The 24388-nt window shown below is 31.1% G+C and overlaps 1 protein-coding gene across 1 annotated transcript; it reads left to right on the forward strand.

Annotated features, from left to right (window-relative positions):
• The first annotated feature begins 1508 nt into the window (after positions 1-1508).
• On the forward strand, positions 1509-4908 carry LOC120268412. The gene is made up of 10 exons (XM_039275835.1): positions 1509-1515; positions 1614-1693; positions 2395-2749; positions 2989-3166; positions 3528-3618; positions 3727-3801; positions 3925-4021; positions 4322-4409; positions 4516-4582; positions 4665-4908. Exons 1-10 carry the CDS (start codon positions 1509-1511, stop codon positions 4713-4715), a joined length of 1089 nt encoding a protein of 362 aa, XP_039131769.1. The 3' UTR covers positions 4716-4908.
• Positions 4909-24388: the final 19480 nt, after the last annotated feature.

Below are 24388 nucleotides of genomic sequence, written 5' to 3' on the forward strand. Positions count from 1 at the left end.
TTAATACTTTGCAAGGTAAATTTAAATATATTTGTTATAATATATAAATATCCAAGTGTTAGTTGTAGAGATAGAGTTATGGTAATGGGTCACATGTAAGCACACACAAAATCTCTCATTAAAGAGATTTGACCCCCTAAAAAATAATTAATAAATAAATAAATACATATAGATTGAGTTATTTCACGCGGACCGCATGAGTTGCAACAAGTTCATTTGACCCAAGGATAATTTCGTTTACAAAACTTAAAAGAAAAATTTTAGAATTTATGTTTATTTTATATGAGATGTGAGAAGCACGTGTGCGAGGCATTATACACAATCTCGAGTTTTGGAGTTGCATTCAAATTAAAACATTTTCATCTAGTCTCTAATAATTAATAATTCAAATGTCCATTAGTACTTTAATTCAGTCAAATATAATTTATCCATATTATTTTAAAATAAGTAAAATAACCTAAAAGATGAATTTTATGAGCTCAAATTTTGTATTTGATAAGGAGTGAAGAGTATCCTTTTATCTTTTCAAATATATATTCATTTAATTTAAATTAAATTAAATTTTTTTTTTTTTTAGAGTAAATTGGATGAATACGAATTTATTAAAAGGAGCCAGCTAGGAAAGCAATAGTCTGAGTAGAAATCTGACCAAACCTTTGAACCCAATGATCTGCTATCACTCACGGAGATGAGAATAACGGAGGAAACGAAAGAAGTAAAAGGAAGATAAAGAGGCTTGATAAAAACACTTGGTATTTATATGGAACCACAGGCCCATTTCGAAGAAGAAAATTAACGAGGTTTATTTTACCCCGTTTAATTTAAATTTAAATAATTTTAAAATAATAATAATAAGTTAAAAAGCAATAAATAAATAAATAATAAAATAAATTAATGACGTGGCAGGGGGTTGCCAGGACAAATAAACAAATAGCCAAATAAAACTGAGTGCAAGTCCTGGTCTCGAGAGTTTCAGGCATGAACGCGTCATTGTGTATAAAATTCCACGCCTTCTTCCAACACCATTACTTCGCAGTGCTTAAACACTTCCCCATATTTCTCTCTGAATCCACTTCCCTTCCGCCAAACCCCTAATCCAATGGTGAGACAGCATGGCCGGGGTGGGCCGATCCGGAGAAGGAGGAAGATGAGCACCTAAGGGAAGAAGCCGGAATCACTTGTTTTGGGAGAGGGTGGCCAGGCTCGAGATTTACGGACAGAGGGTGGAAAGAGAAGCGGATGCCACCGTGAGAGTCTCTGGTTTCGAGAGCATTGAGCGTTTCCATGGGTCGATCATCGTGTCTGCCTTGCTTGCAAGCTCAGCCGCAGATTGTTTTCTTTACTTCATTTTTTTTTTTTTTTAGGTTTTGTTTGATTTTTCTTGGTTCTTTTTAGGTTTGATAGTTTGTGTTTGTTGTTAAGTGTGTGTGTTGTGTGTTTTTTAAGTGGATTTGTGTGTAATTGATGATGATTATTAAGTTTGTAAATAATCCTGATATGTGAGATATATGGCATGTAATTACGGTTGCTCAAACATGGCGTTGACTTTTTGAATTCTAAGTAGTCAGGAGGTTTTGTAATTGCCTTAATTGTTGCCTTGATGCTGTGCGCAGACACACCTTTAGAACCTCAAATCACAGGGAATCTGGTGGAAAAAGATGAGATATGTCTCATGTTGAAACACTGGATAACTGTATGTTCGGTTGTTTTTCTCGTTTGTGTTCTTGGATAAATATTTTTTATTAACATAATTAAGGGAGAAAAGAAATGGAAGTTACGTGAAGAAAAGTAATATTACTCAAGTACGAAAATATATGGGGTATTCATCTTCATGAATCGAAACTGCGTAATTGTTTTAGCTTGTTTTAGCTTAGCTGAAATGGTGAGGATCTTTGTTTGTAAATACGAAAATTGTGGTGATTCAGATGCTAGCTTGCGCCTGTGTGTAGTAGGCAGTATCCAGCAGGTTTTATATTATATAATGCGGGTGAAAGATATATGCAAATCTCTATTTCGACAAACTGTAATTTTGTGACTGCTTGTGTCTTAACAACAATGTTGTACTGTGTTTCTTTTTGAAATCATGTTTTATAAAGTCTTGGTACTATTATAATTACTCTCTCTTGCTATTAAGCATGGGAAAGGTTTTCATGCACTACTGTATGTTTTTTGGTTGGTTGCTGCTCTTTAGCCAAAGTTCCTGTACTTAAATGGTACACCACATTTTGTTAAATTATGCTTGTTGTTTGAACAAATAACTAAATCTTGGATGCTAGCATTAATTCATTGATCAATTCTAGCCTTTTTTTTGTTTATCTATGACTCATCAGCCATTTTTTTTAATAATTGACTGGGTTTTTTATTTTATTTTTTATTTTTGTTTTTGATCTTTAGGCATTAAAAGACATTCAGAGATGTAATGGAGATAAAATTGGCAATCACTACAATGGACCCTTTCCTCGGCCTGCAATGATAGGTGGTCCTCAACCATCTAACTACTGTCATCATCCATCATCACAGTTCCAAGAAGTAGGGAGACATGTTTACCAAGCATATCCCCATCCGAATCCATTTCCATACTACCAACAACAATTCTTTGCACCGCCGCCATACGATCCATTTGTGAATAATCGCCAAACAACTTCTTTTGTATGCAATCAAGCACATACCTACCATGTAGAACAGAATTCTAGACCAAATCCTCCTACATTGGATCATCGCTTCAGATCGAAGGCACTTGTTCGACAATGTTTGCCTAATTTTTATCCAGATTTAGGCTTTACAAATAACCCCTTATTATCATGGTAATGCCGACGCACAAGTTTATACATAATTATTTATATATGTGCCTCAGTTCCTCGTTCGAGCAATTATTTATCTCTGTTTTCTTTCAGATTTTTCATCTTCTTAAAAAAACATATGGTTCACTGATTTTTTTCATTTATTTATTATTTTTGTTTTTAAAAATGATTATCTCTTCTAATATAGGGCATGTTCCTCCTGTACCTTATTCTGCTGCTGCTCCTTGTTCACCTGCTGCTTCTGTTGGTGTTCGGACACCACCTTTTGATTTATCTTCTGCTTCCCATTATCACAATTCTTTTCAAGGTCAACACAAAGTGGATAAAAGGGCTTCTATTGTACATCAAGTAGAGTATTATTTCAGGTATTTTTCTGAAGCTTAAGCACTGAGAATTTTTATAACTTCTAAATTTTTTTTACGCATGTCTTTTTATGTTATTCATAAAGTTTGTCAAACTTGTACATTGCAATCCAAAATAAAAGTTTGAATGAATTTTATTGATAAAATGTCTACACAATATTTTCCTCTGCTTGCCTGATTAACGTAATTTGTGACTTGAGTTAACTATATGTTTTATCAGGATCAAAGTACTTGTTTCACAATTATGGTTTTTTTTAATTATATTTGTTAGTATTCCTGTTGTTTTAAACTGTGTGAAAATAATTTTTTATAGCATGAGATTTTTTAATTGTTTTTTTGCTCATAAATAGTGTTGAATCATCAGTGATGAAAATTTTGCCATCAGACCATCACCTGCCTCTTTATTGGATAAAGATGGATGGGTTTCTATTCATTGTATTGCAAGTTTCAGAAGAGTAAGAAGACAGTTTATTATATTTTGCCTTTGTACATATATGTAAATTTTGTATTTTGTATCCATTGCTAAAGCCTTTTTACTATTTTTTTATTGCTTGCACTTACAGCTAAACAATTTGGCCAAGAATAATACGTGGTTGATTCTAGATGTATTGAGAAGTTCAAACTTCATAGAAATCCGGGTTTGTATTTCTCTCCGTCCATGCACATGTTTCTCTGTTTGTTTTAATTGTTTGAAGAAATTGAAGATTCATTTCTAAAAATGCCTTTTTTATTGTTTATTTTCTTTTGTTTTGAATTGGTAGGGTGACAAGATACGTAGGCGTGATTGGTCAAAATGGATTCAAGCATCACGTCACCATGCATCTTCATCAAAGTCTCATGTCACTATAGACCCATCCCGTAAGAAATTTATTAATGAACTTTGGAAATTTATATTTAATTCACTCAAAAATAATAACCAAGATTAAATTGAACCTTGGACTTGCGTGTGGGGTAGTTTGAGAGTTGAGTTAATAGAAATTATTAACAGCTTTATATGTTGATTTAATTCATTTATAATGTTTTATACATATTTATAGAAATTTATATTCTTACAAATTTCAATAATCTATCAACTCTTTTAATATTTATCTTGAATATTTTTAGATTTAAACCATAAGGAGTCAAATAACATCGCTGTCTCAAATGATTTTTTATTAGAAGGGGAACAAAGGACTCCCGTAACTGCAAAACAATCCAATTTAAATCAAATCATGCTGCAAAAGGATTGCCTTCCATGCAATAATAGGTAGGTTTTCTTTTGCTATATTAAGCTACATCTTGTATGTTTACAATTATTTACCTTGAAGTATTTATCCATTTCTTTTTCAATCTACCTTTGTTTATCTTTGTAGTATTGACAACAATGATGAACTGAACACCCTAACTCAAAACCTTTATAATGTTAAAATCGTCGCAGAGGTAAAACTAAGCTTTCCTTTTTGTTTCTTAAATCTCAATTATAAACACACTGAATATACTTTTCTTTCCAATCATGCTACAGCCAGCGAAAGATTTAAAAAACTCGCCCTGCTCCAGAGAAGACAAGAATTAAAAGTGCAGTCATGAGAATTGTGTTTGTATATGTGTTCATGATTGAGATCACACTTGCAAATTGTTTTGTCTTCAAATGTGTATAGGGTTTTTGCTTACATACACATATAAAAATGGGTAATTGTTGATATACCCTTGTAGAAATGGTATATGCTTATGAGCCTCTCTAACTTATACCGGCAATTATCCATTTTTGAAAGTTGTGAGCTTTTGCACTGTGGATATTTCAAGGTTTTGAATTTTGAAATGATTGTTTTTCTGTAAACAATGCATGTTATGTTGATGTTCAACTTTCTGAGACAATTGCAAATTGTTTGCAAGCTTCTCCCATGAACTAAAAAATGGGATAATATGTGCTTCTGTATTCTATCAATGCCTAATTGGCTTGTCTTTTATTTTCTAAAAAATATTTTTTTTACAAGTAAAGTTTATATGTTCATGCATAAATATTACTTGTGATGAATATTACTTCTAATGATACAAATGAGTTTATTGAGTTTGTATTTTTCTTTTTATCACTTAAAATTTTAATACCTCTTTAGTTAAAAGTTTGATCTTTCATGGGTCTTCATCCTCTTTATGTGCTTAACAAAGAGAGCTATGGATTTTCTAGGCATTTGTACAGAATTCAGAAAAACAATGCTAAACGTAGTATGGTATGATACGGAGCTCTTTTGCTCTTTTCCAATTTTTTAAATGTTTCTTATTATGAAATGTCCCTCAAAGCCAACAAAATTTTACAACTTCGATATTTGTTATTATATCTAAAGGACCCAACCCGGCCCAACAGCTTGTGGCCCGACACAATATTGGTCGTTAGTGATAATCGGCCGAGGTTCAGTGCGGTGTTTTCTGGGGGTTATTCCCCCCTCCTTTTGTTTTAGTTTTTAAATATATAAAATAATGAAAATACGTATTATAATAACAATATAATGCAAATTTCTCAATATTTATATTTTTAAAAAATAATTTTTCATATTTGGTAAAATTACTTTTTTTCCCTCAAAAAGTATATATATATATTTTTTTTAAAGAACGGCAACAAGCACCAGAATCCATGGACGTGCACGTATGGGATCAAGGCTCAACATTGACCCACGTGCTCTCATTTTGCACAAGACATGAGGTTCAATCCCAGATCCTCCCCAAAACAAACATCCTACACAAAAGACCTGATATCAATTGACACAGAGGCCATTGGTTAGTTTATGCCTTTATGATCTCTCTAGTATTTTTTGGTACTTTTAAGTTCTTTCTGTTTTTGAAATTTGAAATTTTTAATTCTCTTGCTAGAGATGTTGGGTTTTGCAGTTCAGTTTTGATTATGTAGTATTTTCACAATATTCTTTCGGTATTTTTAAGTCTAATTGCCGTTCAATTTTAGTTACGTACGTGGTATTTTTTTATTTATTTTCACAATTCTTCGGGTAACTTTAAGTCCCCCAATTGCCCTTTTTTTATTCATTTTCACAATTTATTTAATTATATATAAATGGCACGTAAGCAAACAGACCAAACGTCAAATATAACATCTCTCAATGAGAGGATTAAGATTTTTCAAAATAAAAAAAAAATACTGAAAGGACAAAAAAAAAGCAGAAAATGTACTTGTTTAGGAACTGAAAAGGTAATTTTACCTTTATTTAAATAAAAATATATTTTTTTGTTAATTCACTAATCAATAGAAGCAATTTATTGGTGCTTGATGTAATTTATTGTGTGAATGATAGTTTAATCTTAATAAAAATTCAGATTTTTCATTCAAATAGTTTTTGAGAAAGGTGTGTGCAAAGCCGGGGACGCTGCATGTGTGGGGAGCGAGGCTCAACACGACCCATGCGCCTCACGCTGCGTGGGACATGAGGTTCGATCTCGGGTCGTCACGAAAATGAGCGCTCACTGCAGAGCCCGATCTGGAGTTGGCCGAGCGTTGGTATTCAAATAGTTTGATTTTATATTTTTTTTATATGTTTGGCGTTTTTGAGAAATTTTGAATTTTTCGTTTCTATTTTATTGATAACTAATGGTTTCTAATTTTTTTACAAAAAATGGCATTTTTCTGGTTTTTATATTTTTTTATCTGACAAATATTTGTTAATATTTGACAATTTTGCAAAATTATATCGTTATGTAAATTATTTATATATTAGTTAGGTTCATCTCAAGTTTTTTAAAAAAATAAACTTATGCTGATAAAATGAGATTTTTAAATTAAATTGGTACCCTATTTTCGGTTTCCTATTTTAACGATATTGGCCAAGTTTTTATCTATCCGAAAAATCAAGTATCCAATCTAATTTTATAGACCGATCGGTTTTGTAAACTGGATCGGATATCCGAAAAGTCATTCAATACTGATTATGTGCATTCTCTTGATTTGCATAAAAAAAGAAAAAAAAAACACGTATAGATATGCAAAATTTAGAAATATTTATATCCATGAAGCAAAAACCCGTATTTTGTAAATAAATAAAAAACACCTATATATAGATATGTAAAAAAAAACAACAAAATACTTATATAGAAATGTAAAATATGGTTTTATTATTTTATATTTTTCAAAATTTTATTTTTTTTAAAAAATTACTAATGATGGAAGCATCGTTTGGATATTATTCTTTATTTTTAAAATAACGAATAAATTAGGTCAAATATCATTATAAATAGAAACACCGAGGCAACTATATATTACTCCCTTCCCGTTTTTTACTGCAATGGCTTCATCTCTTCTTCCACCACTACCACACGCCTTCTCTTTCACCCACTGCTACTACAATCTCAGTGAACCAAGAACACTCTCCGATCCCCGGCCACTCCACCGCTGATATACCAATCACATCGCTCCCATGCTTGTCATCAGAGTCCGTTCAAACATCAGGCTCATTAAGTGGTGCACGTTTTCCTCCTCCATCAACATTGGTAGCCTCTCCTTCCCCCTCCTTTCAGAGGAACTCGTATTCAGACATCATCTTACTGACCAATGTTTTCAGACCCAGACCGGACCGGCAGGTCAGACCAGGTTGACCCGACCCAGGCTTCAAACCGGTCCAGTCCTATATATAAACCCGGATTTTATTAAAACCGAGATTGAACCGGTAACTCGGCCGGTCGGACCGGTGACCCGGTGACCCGGCCGGGTCACCAACCCGGGTTTGCATAATTTTTAATTTTTTTTAATTTTTTTATTCTATGTTATAATATATTAATATTTTGGGGGTTAAAATGTAAAAATGTAAACAAAGGGTATTCAATTATGAATTATTTAATTGTTTATAATTGTGGATTATTTAGTTGTTTATTTCATGTTTATAATTTAATTTATGGAGATTTGAACAAGCTTATATTTATAGAATTTGATGTATTTGAATTTATGAAGATTAAATACTTTTATGCTATAGATTTCTTAGTTGTTTATTTCTTAGTTGAATATTTTTTTATATTTTTTTCAATTGATTTTTGTATTAGTTTATTTTTTTATGTTATTTGGTGTATAAGTGTATTTCACATTTTGAATGCAGATGTACTTCAATATATTTATTTTATGTAGAATACTTGCTTAAAAATCTTAAAGTTTTTAAAAGTTATGTTTTTTTATTTTTTTAATTTTTATTCTTCAATATTTTATTTTTTTAATCACATATAACTAAAATTTAAATTATTTTTTTAATAATAATTGTTGACCCCCGTTGAACCCCTGACCCCTAATTTTTTTTTTTGTGTCGATGCCCGGTTCGGTCCGAGAACCTACTATTTTCTAGTAAATATTTTTTTATGTTTCTCAATTAATTTTTGTATTAGTTTATTCTTATGTTATTTGGTGTATTTCACATTTTTTTAATGTGGTGTATTTCAATATTTATTTATGTAAAAATACTTACTTAAAAATTTTTAAAAAGTCATGTTTTTTTATATTCTTCAATATTTGATTTATTAATTATATATAACTAAAAAAATTATATTATTTTTAATAAAAATTATTGACCCTGGTTCAACCCCGGTTGAACCTGAAAACCCTGTTACTGACACTATAAGAAATACAGGAAAAAGCAACGGATTTTTCCGTCGCTATAAACTACATTCCCGTTACTAATTATATTTAGCAATGGAATTAGCAGCGGAATCATTCCGACGGGTCGCTATTCAAATTCCGTCGGTATTATAAAATTCCGTCGTTATTTTTTATGTTGTGCCGGCGGACCCCTTCCCCCTTTTACTAAGGAACGGAGGAAGAGGAGTGGCCGCCCCCCTTTTCCCGGACTTCTGCCTCTCTCGGTTTTTTTTTCTCTTTAAAGATTTTATTTTTCCTAATTTCTCCCTCTTTCTCTCTCTCTCTATCTCTTGGTTTTTTTTCTCTCTCTCTCCAGATTTTATTTTTTTTAACCTCTTCCTGTCTCTCTCTATTTATACAAATTAATCCTTATTATCTAAAACATAATAATTTTTTAAAAATATATTTACAAAAAATTATTCTTAAATCTATTGCTTTATTTAGATATGTTTTTTAAATCTATGTTTTTAGTTTTTTTGATTTTTCGCCAATTAATTTATAGAATATATAAATTATATTTTTTAAGTAGAATTTTTTTAAAAAATATATTATTTAACAACCAATTTTTATAAACTAAATTATAAATTAACTTATAAATAAATTTAAAAAAATATAAAAAAATTAATTAATTGATGTAATTCGCCCCTCATCTTATAGTTTCTGGCTCAATATGTTTATATATGTATGTATTTTGCTTAGATTAAGATCACTGTTACAAAAATCTAAATGAAAAAGAAACAAAGAAGATAGAGACGAACCCCAGCGAGTTCCAACCGCCTGGATTGAGATCAATGTTTTGAAGTACTGGACAACAGATCTCCAGCTATAAATAATAAATACTAAGAATAAGGATCCTAAACGAAGTAGGACTTCCAAACAATCACTAGTAAATAATAAAGAAGATTTAAACAACAATAGAAACAGTAGTAATTTCCTTTTTTTTTATAGCTAGCATCTTCATTTTTCTGAAAATATATTTTGAAAAATTCAAAACAATCACTTATCTCTGATCAAAACAAAGGGGTTGAGATCGACACTGGATGACTCTATCTCCTCCATTCGGCGTAGCTTAGAGTTCACTGGACCTCAGTTTGAGGGGGCGGTTGCTGCTCCTACGACTGAGGAGGATCAGGATGGTGGTGAGTAGTAGTTTGGAGTCTTTTTCGTTTTGTGGATCAGGAGGAGACCCGTTGTTCCTCCTTTTTGTTGTTCTGTTTGTTGTTTTTTGGTAATGTTGTTCCACTGCCTGTGGACTGATGTTGTACTTTGTTTCTTTTTTTTTATCTATGCTTGTGGTGTATCCACTTTTTTTCATTTCCTCGCGACACTTCCTTTTCCTGGTTCGTATGAATAAAAGATATATTCTTAGTATAAATATTACAAATAATTTACTTGTATATCCTTAAATATTTGACCAAATACATCAACGCACCAAAAAAAAAAATAAATAATAATAATAATAACAATCCTTGTGTAGATATGATTCTAGTTAGGACATGAACTTGAGATCTAGAACCTTGTATTTTATTGATAAATTACTGTATGAATTGCTTGCCAGGTGCTTCATGGGTTTTTCCTTGTTGTTAGAGGGTTTTCTATGTGTTGGCCTATTTGTTTTCGTACCTAGGTTTGCTCTTAGTTGTGTTTCTGGTTTGTTCTCTTTGATTGGAGGTGCATCCTTTGGGTTTGATCCTGCCACTACTAATATCCATCTCTACATAGTTTTCAAAACTTGGACTTTCTCCGAAGGAAACTCGATTTTCCCAATAATTTTCCCAATAGAGACAAATTCCTGGTGTCAATCTCAATTGAATGTATGCTCATAGCATTCACAACCATATCGCCTCACAACCGCAAAATCACATACCTAATATTACAAGGATGGAATAGCAGGGCTAATGCAAGAACAAGAAGCACTGACAATGGTGAACAGATTGCATCGGATCATGGAAATATAATAAAAAACCAACCAATCTCAGTTGTTCATGACATCAAAATAACAAATAAAAGACAATTGCCAACGACCTTCGAGTTCATTGATGACATCGGTCGCTCGATAGCTCTTACTCGAATGGTGAGAGTTCGATTCTCGATTGAATCTGGCATTTCACGGGAGTTGTGAATAGTGGTTGTGTACGGGTGGTTCCTGCCCCCACGTGAACGCAACCCCGTCCCCGTTGTTCCACTGGGCCAGCGCACGCCCATGGGGTCTCCAGTGGGTTCGCCCCGCTCCTCTTCCCCAAAAAAAAAAAACAAATAAAAGACAATTCCCAATATTCCACAGAATTGGTCATCCTATAAGTCAGTCATCACCATTAAATTGCATAAGTAGTATTAAAAATAGGAATTGTCTCAACAATCAAATTCCCCAAGTCACCAAACCACAAAAATTCAGCTATAAATATTGATAGACTGATACTAGTTCAAATATTGGATGTTGCAAGGTCTCCGTTAATTAGTAGGTTGAGAATCAATAATAAGTCTTTCAAATTTCACTATAAGGCTTCTGCAACCACAACAAACTAGCTAATACAACTTTATACTAGTCTGGTAAAATGTAAGAATGATTGGATCCTAGCAGGGAAAGGATGTGTTTTTTAAAATATATATATTGGAGAAACAAAGGCCTCAACCATTTCAAGATGAAGTGGCCAAATGAAATAAAGCCTTAAGGCAAGTCATCTTATTAGTAAGTTGCTAAATGGTAAAAGATGCGTCAAAAGTGGAAAATTAAAAGAACTAAACTTTCTTGAATTGTTGATAACTAAAAGGCCAAAGATATTAAGTGTAACAAAAAAGGAAGAATAAATTACAACTTGACAAAATTGAATTAAAAAAACTTGTATCAGCATACAGAAAGGTGAAAATACCTGACAGGAAGACTGACCTAATTAGATCTGCACACCTGCAATAAGAAATTATGTGAAGATTAGTTTAGCTTTTCCTTAACGCTTACAGCGTTCTCAAAAAAGTTTCTACAACCACCTTAGAGAATTAAGGGTTCACAAAATCTAGAATAATTTCTCGCAGAAAATTACCTCCATATTTCTGGAAGTAATGAAAAATGAGAGTGCAAACAAACATCAAAATTATCAATGTCAAGAGATCAAAACCAGAACAAGACTTCCTTTTTTTAAATGATAAAACACTAGACCTGCATAATTTGAGATTAAGATAAAAACCAAGACAAAAGCAATCTCAAGGCCTATGTTTCTCTTTCTTCTCCTTGAAAGTGCCAACAAAGACACACCAGAGCCTTCACAAGAATCATAACCTTGAACCTGACTCCAAGAATATCTCTAACAGCATAGCCCTCCTGACTGAACGAAGCAATCAACACTTCCTCCTAGACTAGAGTCCAGTGATGAGTAAATTGACTTTGATTTTTCTAAACAAACATAGAGGAAAAAAATTAGTGATTGGGCAATAACATCTAACAAAATGGCCCCGAAAGTAACATGTCAACTATCAAAGGATCAACCTTCATCAACTTTTAATATTAGGTGCCATGATAAGCGAAACGTTGGTTTGAATTATCATTTATCATATGAATCAAACTTCAACACACCGTCTTAATAGGCTCTAACCACAAGATTTTCTCACAAATTACATAAACAAAAGATCCTGTCAAAGAAAAAAAAAAAAAAGAGGAAACCTTTAGACAAACTAAACAAGAACCTGTGTTGTGCCTGCTCCTGAAACCTAGACCAAAAGAAAACGCTATCATTGCCCAGCCCCAACACCATGGTGACTTGGCATTGACTTAGCTTGTGAAAATGTTTGATGCTAATGAGAGAATCAAATCAGCACATCCCAGAGAAATCTTAATGCTAATCAAAACTAACAAAAAACTATAGCTATTCCTAAAACCCAGAGAAACCTTGATTATTTACTTCTTGGTTACTAGTTGAATAACCTCAAAGAAAAACAAGGACATGAAGTGATTTATTTGTCTACTTTGACTAATAATTAGTGAAAAACAAAAATAGAATGTAATCAATTGAAATAGAATTTTTTGTGAAATTTCTGTAAGAATTCTTTCAGGAAAATGAAGCACTGACTGCAAGATATCATCAAAAAAAGATAGTTTGCAAATAACGAAACAAAACTTGGGAAGAAGTTTATCACCTTAGCATCCTTACATAGATAAATAGACAAAGAAAGCATAAGTACTAGAATGATGGTGTGTGTGTGTGTGTGTTTGTATTTTTATATTTTCATAGCATTTATTGTTTCATAAGAAGACCTACTTTGGCATTAAAAATCAAAAACCAATAAAAACCTAGATTAACTCAAACACAGATGAAACAAAGTGACACCCACCCTCACTGGTTCTCAACACGTTCATTACAGGTATTCAACCACAAGAGAGAGCAAAACCAAGGTAAGCTTGGAAATCAAACAAACAAAGAGCTGGGGAAAAAAGATCTAAACCTAGAGGTGTGATTCCATGACAACATTCAATTCAAGTCAATTCAAACAAGCAAGTGGCTGGTTGACACCAACAAGTGCCCCTGCTCTGTCATCGGCTGCTCACAACATGATCAATTTCATCAACATAAAAATGAACATCATATACCAAATTCATTGTCATGCTTATCATTTGTACTTTATAGAGGGAAAACCAAACTGTGACTATTGTAGTCCAGTGCATAGTGGCAGAAAAGCACAAACACACAAGACTGCTCAAATTATTCATGCTTTAAATTAGTCTAAAATATGTTCAGTGCCTGACGAAGTAAAAACTCCAACTAAGATGGCAAATTCAGATAAAATCCTACCGAACAAGCATTATTTTATTTTATTTTCTTTTTCTTTTTTTTTGAAAAAAAAAAAACAATATATGGAATCATGGTAGCAAAAACCTTTTCAATGAGACCCAGGACAGCTAGTTATCAGCAGATTCAATGTGGCTTCAGTCAATCTCTTCTTTTGTGCATTCTTCTTTCTCCATCTTAAAGACATGCGCAAAAAACAGTACAAACAAGTGCTCAGAGAAAGAAAGGAGAAAAAATTGCTTAAAGATATAATAGTTGACATACTGCTGTAGCTTCTCAGAAGAAAAATTGATACCAAACTGCTCAAAACTGCAGAAGATAATGAACGTATAGGATTGAGAAGATGCAAACCAATACCATATTGTTACTAGAGTTTTGTCTAAACATAGTTACCTGTTAGCCTTAAAGATTTGAAAGCCATAAATCTCAACAAAACTATGGAAATCAGTGATGCATAATTGATGAAAAGAAAGCTGATATTCATATACTTTGTATACACAATTATAAAGGATGGAATCGATAAAGAAGTCAATAAACTGCCAAATTATTAAAGATCCTCATACTATGCATCACAAAACCAGCGCACAACGCTCCAGTTCACAAAATTAAAAACCAAAATGTATCAAGGATTTTGTTTCTTGATAAACTGAAATTGGAAGGGAAATCCAAAAAGAAACAGAAGTGGCAATTAGAACAAAATCGGAAACAAATTATTTAAGATAATACCAGCATCAACCAAAAGGTTTCAGGATGAACTGAGAGCATGTGAATACAGCTCAAAATAATCAAGGAAAATTAAAAATGCTGCTAAAACATTACAATTTTGAATAGAAGGACATTTGAAAAGTTGTATAATTCATGATGGCTCACCCATTTATCATATGCAATCAGCATGAACTTCTTACACTAACAACAGTCCAAAGATTCACGGTGCCATTAACAAGCAAAAAGACCATTAACACACTCATTATCTAATAACCGCTTAAAAAAACATTCAAGAACTAGAAGAAAAAATAAATATTTATCAAATATTAATTGCGACGTAAACACCTAACCTCTAATAAAGAACATCATATCATCCACAAATGCTAAGACGATCACAAAAGCAACAAAGAAGAGATGATTACGGATTCCAAATCAGATCTAAAATGAAGTGATTTCCATGCAATTAATCAAGAAAAATCAAGAAACATTATCAAAGAGACTGAATAGATGCAGTTAAACGCCATGATTGCTACCTCTCCCAAATTTCTTGCATCTTACTTGTGATGCTATGTCTATTCTACTGCTCCGCTATTTTTTATTTGTGAATTTCAATTCATTCATATAAATTAATTGCTACTTTAAATTTATAAAAATTATATTAATTATTTAAAATTATTATTTTTTAAAATATAGTTTAATATAATATGTAGTTGAATATAATTTATTATAAGTTGTAGAAATACATTAAATATAAAAATTAAATTTTAAAAATAATAATATTTAATAATTTATAAATTTTCTAAATAGATAAGAACCAAAAAATCTTTAAAATAAGATAAGTAAAAAATAAAGAAAAAACTTTTATTTTTATTTTTATTTATTTATTTATTTTGATAAAAAAATAGCAAGCATCTTTTATATTAGAAAAGTCACAAACTTACATAGACATAGAATAAACTTAATAAATATCTGTACTCTCACTTTAGATGGATTTTTGTGGCTCGATCTCAGATCTTCATAAGAACAAATATCGTATGTAAAGGAACGGGTGCCAATATGCTAAGAGGCAAGTCATTGACTATTTAATAAATTATTAAATTATCTAATAAATTATTTTTAAAAAATAATTATTTTTAAATTTTTATAATAAGTATTATATATATATATATATATATATATGGCTTGAACTCGAATCACAACCATATGTTGTTATCTTAGCACACTCCGACTCTTACGAGAAATATAAAACTACTCTTTGTCAAATTCAAACTCCAAAAACACTAATCAATATATAAACAACCGATACAAACATGGTTTTTTCTCCATTGCAATTTGTCTATCTAAAAATCATGACTTCCCTCCCTGCCTCCACACCTAAACAACAATCATCATCGTGAAAAACAATTGCCACTTCACAGTCAATGTGCGTACATTACTACATCCCCATCCTCATCCACCCATCAACACCACCACCACCACTACTGATACTGATACTGATACTAATACTAGTAATCCCAAGTTCATCACCATCAATCTTGCTACAAGCATCAAGGTCATCCATTGGTCCAACAACCACACTATTCATAAACTCTCAATCCCTTTCCATCTCAACTTAAGATCTCCAAATCAATTATGATCACCGACTTCACTGATGAAAACAGCTCCGCCGCAATAGACATGGTTTCCGCCATCTTTTTAAGAACTGAAGTTGGTTGCTTGATGGATGACCAAGCTAGAAATAGTTTAGCTTTCTGAACTTGTAGCAGCTATCCAATCTTATATACTGAACGATGAAGCTTTGATCTTCAATAGGAACTTAGACATTTGCTTTGAAGTAGAGCTCATTACAATACGTGATGCATATTACCCATCATTGAATAAGGCGATGAAGTTGATGTTGGAGTTGAAAGTGGTCCTGATAAGAATTGTATCATATGTTTTGATGAATTGGATGCTAAAACAGAGGTCTGTTTACCGTGCGGTCATAAACTCTTTCATAAGAATTGTCTTCTTTCTTGGTTCGAATCTAAAAGACTCATGTCCACTTTGTATGACATAAACTTGTGTCCTCTATGTGATGTTCTTCATTTATGGGAATAGAATTTTGTTATTATTATAAATTTGAACAAATTTTTATAGTTTATATATATATATGTATTATTATGAATATATAGGGTATATATAAATAGTAGTGCACTTTTTCCTAATAAGATTTTGAAATGTTACATTGCACAAACATTTTTAAAATTTTAAAAATATTTTTCATGGAAGGATTCGATAAGGCTGTGATAAAATAACGGCATGTTTTTATTAAAGTTCTTACTATATTAAATATTTTAAAGTTGAATCGATAACTTAAATGAGCAAAAATATATATCTAGCAGTCATAAACAAAAATGAACACTAAATTTAAAAGCACATGGATTTTTAATCTAGGATTTTTGATCAATTTTAATGACTAGTATTTTGTAGCACTTTTTACATGATAATTAGATTTTTATGGAAAATCATAGTGAATTTTTGTAGATATTCGACTGCAAAGTACAATGGAAAAACACTATAGTCTTGACATGAACTCAAGATTTTCAAAAGAGCTTTTGCAAACATTATCAGTAATAATAAAAGATGTCCAAGTTAGAAACACTCAGAATTTGTGATAATAATCATATGATTTTTCAAATCAATCAACTGATCCGCCATTATTCTTCTAGTTTGATACATTTGTGTCACAATATTTTCTCAAGATATTTCCACAATCATAAAACAACAAATAATATTTAATGATTTATAATTTTTAAATAGATAAGGACATTAAAAATAAGACGAGTGTAAAGAAAAAGATATTTATTTTTATTTTTATTTATTTATTTTTGATAAATAGGTGGCAAGCAACCCCTTTAAGAGAAGTCAGGAGTATCGATAGACATAGAATAGTCATTACATCAGACTTCTCTCATTATGAATGGGTTTGTGAGCTCGATCTCAAGTCTTCTTTAGAACAAAAAGCAATTATGCAAAAATAAGTGCGTTTGGTTGTGCATGATGAATATCATTCTGTAGTAATGTGATCGTAGATATTATATGCCCTGCGAGAATATTGGTGATGCGAGATTTACCATGTTTGGTTGAGAAATCTATATTACCTGCAATCTTTTCTACTATGTTGGGTTAGTCATGGTAATCACCTCAGATAATATGTCAAATTTACCAAAAATACCCTTATATATAAAATTTTGAAAATATATAATTTAAAGTATTTAGATAAATAAATAATTAAATTATAATATTAAAAAAATTATTTTTCACAATTTTTAAAAATACCTTTGTATTTATCAAAATACCCCCTACGTATAAAATTTTAAAAAAATATAATTTAAAGTATTTAAATAAATAAATAATTTAAATTATAATATCAAAAATTATTTTTACAATTTTTAAATACCTTTGTATTTACCAAAAATACCCCTATGTATAAAAAAATTTGAACAACTTAATTTTCAAGTATTTTAGATAAATAAATAATTAAATTATAATATCAAAAAAATATACAATTTGTTAAAAATACCTTTGTATTTACCAAAAATACCCCCTATGTATAAAAATTTTGAAAAACTTAATATAAAGTATTTAGATAAATAAATAATTAAATTATAATATAAAAGATAATTTTTCACAATTTTTTAAAATATCTTTGTATTTATCAAAATATCCCTACTTATAAAAATTCAAAAAATTTAATTTAAAGTATTTAGATAAATAAATAATTAAATTATAATATTAAAAATAATAAAGGAAAATAAAAACTAGGGAGTGTAGTAAGGAATTAGATTAAATGAGTGGGGGTATAATTGGAAAAAAAAATACATGCTAGATTACCACCAACTTGGTAATCTGGATAGACACCTGTTTTAGTGGTAATGTGATTACCACCTTAGTTGGTAATATTTCACTATTGGCAATCTTATATTACCATCAACATTACCATCATGCATAAAGATCTCAAACTACTAGATCCCGAATCAGAGCAGTGCATCTTAATATTTGCACATTACCGCGAACCAAACGCCCCCAAAGTGTCAATATGTCAAAAAGCGGCCATTGGTTATTTTATACTCCCTCCGTTCCTTTTTAGTTGTCACATTTAACTAATTCACACATATTAAGAAAAGTTAGTTAAAATTAGTTGATTACTTATATTTTATAAAAATTCAATTACTTTCCAAAACTACCCCTATTTAAAACTCCACTAGTGGAGTATAAAATTTAATGCTTAGTTGATTGTGATTTATTGAAAATTGTACTAGTATATTAAATTAAAGGATAAATTTGGAGAACATTATTTAATGCTATACAAAATTTTTAATGTAACAAGTTAAAAAGGAATAAAGAAGAGGTCCAAAACGTTATAAGTAAAAAGGAACGGAGAGATTAAGTTATTAAATTATCTAATAAATTAATTTAAAAAACAATTATTCTTAATTTTTTATAATTATCATTTTTTATTTTTATATGACTAGAACTCGAATCACAACTATATGTTGTTATCTTAGCACACTCCGACTACGACTTCTACAAGAAATATTAAACTACTCTTGGTCAAATTCAAACTTCAAAAACACTAATCAATATATAAACAACCGATACAAGCATGGTTTTTCTCCATTGCAATTTGTCTACCTAAAATCATGTCTTCCCTCCTGCCTCCACACCTAAACAACAATCATCATTTTGAAAACATATGCCACTTCACAGTCAATGTGCGTACATTATTACATCCCCATCATCATCCACCCATCACCACCACCACCACCACCACAACCACCACCACTATTGATACTAATACTAATACTAGTAATCCCAAGCTCATCACCATCAATCTTGCTACAAGCATCAAGGTCATCCACTGGTCCAACCACCACACAATTCATAAACTCTCAATCCCTTTTCCATCTCAACTTAAGATCTCCAAATCAATTATGATCACCAACTTCACCGACGAAAACAGCTCCGCCGCGATAGACATCGTCTCCGCCATCTTCTTAAGTACTGAAGTTGGCTGCTTGATGGACGACCAAACTAGAAATAATATTGTTTCTATATTTGTAGCAGCTATCCGATCTTATATACTGAGCTATGAAGCTATGATCTTGAATAGTAACTTAGACATTTGCTTTGAAGTAGAGCTCATCACAATGCGTGATGCATATTACCCATCATTGAATAAAAAAGTGATGATGATTAAGGATGAAGTTGATGTTGGAGTTGAAAGTGGTCATGATAAGAATTGTATCATATGTTTTGATGAATTGGATGCTAAAACTGAGGTCTGTTTACCATGCGGTCATAAACTCTTTCATAAGAAATGTCTTCTTTCTTGGTTCAAAACTAAAGACTCATGTCCACTTTGTAGACATAGACTTGTGTCCTCTATGTAATGTTCTTCATATATGGGAATAGAATTTATTATTATTATTATTATTATTATTATTATTATTATTATTATTATAAATTTGAACAAAATTTATAGTTTATAAATTTTTTTTTGTATTATTAGGATATATGGGGTATATATAAATAATAATACACTTTTTCTAATAAGATTTTGAAATGTTAATTAGCATTTTCAAACAATTTTAAAAATTTTCAAAAATATTTTTCATGGAAGAATGCGATAAGGCTGCAATAATATAACGACATGTTTTATTAAAGCTCTTACTATATTAAATATTTTTAAAGGAATGATAACCAAAACAAGCAAAAATATAATATGTATAAACAAAAATGAACACTGAATTAAAGCACATGGAAAAAAATTTTAATTTAAGATTTTGATCAATTTTAATGACTATATGATATTCTTTTGGCACTTTTACGTGATAACTAAATTTTAATGGAAATCATAGTGAATTTTGTAGATATTCGATTGCAGAGTACAATGAAAAACACCATAGTCTTTAAAAAAGGAACTACGGATTTTAAAAGAGCTTTGCAAACACTATCAGTAATAATAAAGATGTAAAGCTAAAAACACTAGAATTTGTATAACAAAATAAAGAATGCAGCGCATTAACATAATTAAATATCTAGGTATTATATGATTCTTCATAATAGACTGATTTTTCATCTTTCCACTTCTCCCACCTCTCGCCTGTTTTTTTAAGCAAGAGCTACACAGAAAGGTCAGCTTCAATTGTGATCTCCATATATTTCACATGTTTTAGACACCATAAAATGCAGCTAAAAATCATATGATTTTCAAATCAATCAACTAATACGCCATTATTCTTCTAATTTGATACATTTATGTCACAATATTTTCTCAAGATATTTCCACAATCATGAAACAACAAATTAATATGAGGTCTTTACAGAAAATAAAAATAAAAACACACCTTCTATGTAGACTCGTTTAAAATATTAGCTTTCATTCTTTACATGCCTAAAAATGTTAAAATGATTTATCACACTGGAATATGGCAGGTGGCTCATTTCAAGAGATTCAGTTACTCCAAGCAGTTGTTTTCGATGATTACTTCACTTTACAACATGTTTAACTTGTAAGTTAAGTTTAAGGACAAAATATGCATAAATTGACTGTCAGAAAATATATAACCATGTTCAATCATTCAAGTCAATAGCTTAAATTGATAACAGAATTAATAAGAACAAAGATGTATGTCCTCAGAACCAAATATAGTAGGTTTGCTGATATAGATTACTGAGAAAAATATGATCAATAACATGATTTTCACCATTTTTAGCCAATTGAGCATTATCCATTTTATATTATTTACATCACGGATAACAATTGTCTAGCTTGTGCATTAAAAGGTTTTTAAATAATGCTCTCATCACGCCCGAACCCAGCTCTATGGACCAGTGGACGCTCGACAAACGGCCGTACACCCTAGAAAGCTGAAACCAAGTAGGCATACAAGGCCTCAAAACCCGAAAAAAATTAACAGCAGTTATGAGCTTGACGTCGATGAAGCACCCACTAAAAAAATTATAGGGATCATTTACAAAAATCATAAATTATCAAAATCAAAAATCAAAAATCAAATTTATTTCAAATAAACACAGATGTCAAAAACCAAGCATATAGGTCCCCCAAACAACTATTGTCAAAACAAAATAATGGATCTCATATATTTATCCCTAGTGACCCGAGCAGTAATATTAGAACTCATAAGTTTACCCTCGGTGACCCGAGCCGTAATTATCGAGGTCGTTATTCTTCACCCGACGGAAAGCGGTGGGAAACTATAGTTTCTATATCGAGTACATGTCGACACGGTCAATGTTTAACCCCCAGTGATCAGGGTTATTGCAAAGTTAGTTTGGGGACTACGAGTACTTTGTCAAAATATTTAATGATTACAAAAACAATAAACTATCAAAAATTCATCTGGGCAAAAATGCAAGTAATTTGCGATCACATGATCCCATTTTTTATCATATCAAAAATAATCCAGCTTAATAGAATCCAAACATGAATAGATAATAAAGAAAAACACAATAGTAATTAATCAGAAAGTAAATAAATATCTGGAATTCAAAAATTAAGTAATCCAAATGTAAATAAAAATATTTAAACCTTTCAATTAATTCTAATCCAAAATAAAATATCATTAACTGGAACTTTAAAATAATTTAAAATAATTCCAAAAATAATAATAAATAAATAATTCAAAATATAAATAAATACATAAAAATCATTATTTTTTTCTCAAAAATTTTCGGATGTTCGAAAAACTAGAGTATATACATATAATATGATTTATATGTAGGATACTTACCTGATTAACAACCAGATTTTTGAATTCTTACACCAATCGAGTATTTCTCAGGAAGTCCTAATTTGGGAATAACCCATCAGAATTACAAGTAAACAAATTCTAAAATTCACACGAATGCAAAAACAAATCAAACACTAACAAAATTACCAAGGTCAAGACCAATAACCAACTCACCTACAAACCTTAAGATTAAAATCAGCGTAGCTTTGCAAATTCTAACCCAAATCAAAAATTTCAAACTTATGAGAAAACTAGGCATCTTCATCTGAGACACTTATACCAATAGGGCTATATCTCACAAACTACAAATGCATAAAATCTGAAAATTTTCAGGTAATTAGGTAACATCAAAATATATAACTTTGTTATGTTACTCTTCTCCAAATTCCATTTACCAGACCATCAAATTGTCTAAGCAATCATAATGTTCTCTGCAGAAATAGTATTGAGCACACCTATAGAAATCTGCTCATATCTCACAATTTACATGTCTAAAAATTCTGAAATTTTGCAGAGACAAATATAACATCGTCCTATATAACTTTCTTATATAAATATAAATCTAAAACAGAACTTACAATTACGAAAATAATCAAAAACTGTTCAAGGGCTGAACAGAAATCCTGTCCGCGTCACCTGCGTCTAAAAATTTATAATTTTCAAGATACTACTCCAAAAATTCTGAAATTTCGTAGCAAGCTAAAAACGATCTCGATCTACAATTTTTCTATTCTGATCTCTTCCAAATTCCATCTCTATATCTTCGAAATAAATTAGAGATCTCTACTATGCTAACAGAGACTTTCTGAATTTTATCCTCAAACTAAAATCAAATCAATTCTCACCAAACCCTAACCCTAACTAGTAACATGTCACAAACAAGCATAAGAAAGAGCAATAACAAAAACTCATAACCTTACCTCAACAATAACAGTGAAATGAAATCCGTGACGATGAGACCCTTCTCCCGTCCTCGTCGCCGACACCACCCACGAAAAAAGGAAGAGAAAGAGACGAGCGCAAGTCTCTCTCTCTCTTTTTCCCCTATGATCTAAAAACCGAAAAATTTGAAGAGACGGCTAGGGTTTTGAAACTAAACAAAAAGAAAATCAATGGCTAAGATTGAAAGTAAAACCAACGGCTAGGATTAAGAGATAAAAGCAATGGCTAGGATTTGATTAAGGGGTGGGGCTCACAGCTCCCCTGAGTTTAGCAACGGTTATGCAAAACTGACTCATCCATAAAAGCAGTGTCAAATTTCTATTTTCTACTTAGAATTAGTAGGTTTAATATAGTGCAATTTTCAACATCTGAATCCATCTCCACTTAATCTATTCATTCTATTAAAAGCCTCATTCTTACCTTCATTTTTATAATCACCAACAAACCCAAAGCAACCATTCTACCAAAACACCATTTATATTCCCATGGATACTAAACTTGCAAAACATGCATTCAATCTTACTATGGGTGGTTCTGTGATATATATGATGCCAATCCTTCTAATATGACTAAATTTGCACAAAATTAGAACTACTGCAATTACACTAAGAATGGGCTTGTTTGTGCGAAATGTATCAAAATATAATACTTGCTAGCTTGCCATTTGGCCTCCCAGGTAAAATGATGCAAGTTGCACAAAAGTAATCTTCCCTGTCCTTCATCAAAAGTTAATACCTAACAAATGTCTTTATCATGAATACTTCGTAGCATCTCGAACATTTAATAGTATGAAGCAGGTATATATTAAATACAATTGGTGGAATCTTGAGGTTTAAAACAAAATAAATACAGCATTAAAGGTTTTGAAAGATCTTTTGATTACCTGTGAAGATTTTTACTAAAGAAGGAAACCAATCAGATTAGGGATTAAGCAAAATTAACTGATTTAGAAGGAATGCTCCAACACAAACAAATACTAACAGCTAATAAGAAGAAGGCTTCAAAGCTTGCAATAAGAAGAATGACTCCATCAAGGGCTTCATGAGTATGAGTCCACATTCTTCATAATTTCGAGCACTAAGTAAAACTACACGATATGTGAAGCATAAAAAGATTCTAGGTTTCTTATCTATCAACGTAACTACATAAATATAATTAATCTCGGAGGCAATGTAGCAAATTCCATTAAAAAAATTCTACAACGGATGTCAAGGGAAACAATCAAACACCATGATTAACGCCATTTGAAACCCTATGGTGTATTAGACAAACACAGCTAGAGGACTTCATATCTCAAAAATATTCAGTTTTGAACAACAAGGTTAAAGCTACGTTCTTATGAGAACAAATTTAAGAACTAATCCAAGTTGTTGAAGACGAATTCCGAGCATGACACCCGAGA

This window comes from Dioscorea cayenensis, chromosome 9, assembly GCF_009730915.1.
Source record: "Dioscorea cayenensis subsp. rotundata cultivar TDr96_F1 chromosome 9, TDr96_F1_v2_PseudoChromosome.rev07_lg8_w22 25.fasta, whole genome shotgun sequence".
NCBI classification, from domain to species: domain Eukaryota; kingdom Viridiplantae; phylum Streptophyta; class Magnoliopsida; order Dioscoreales; family Dioscoreaceae; genus Dioscorea; species Dioscorea cayenensis.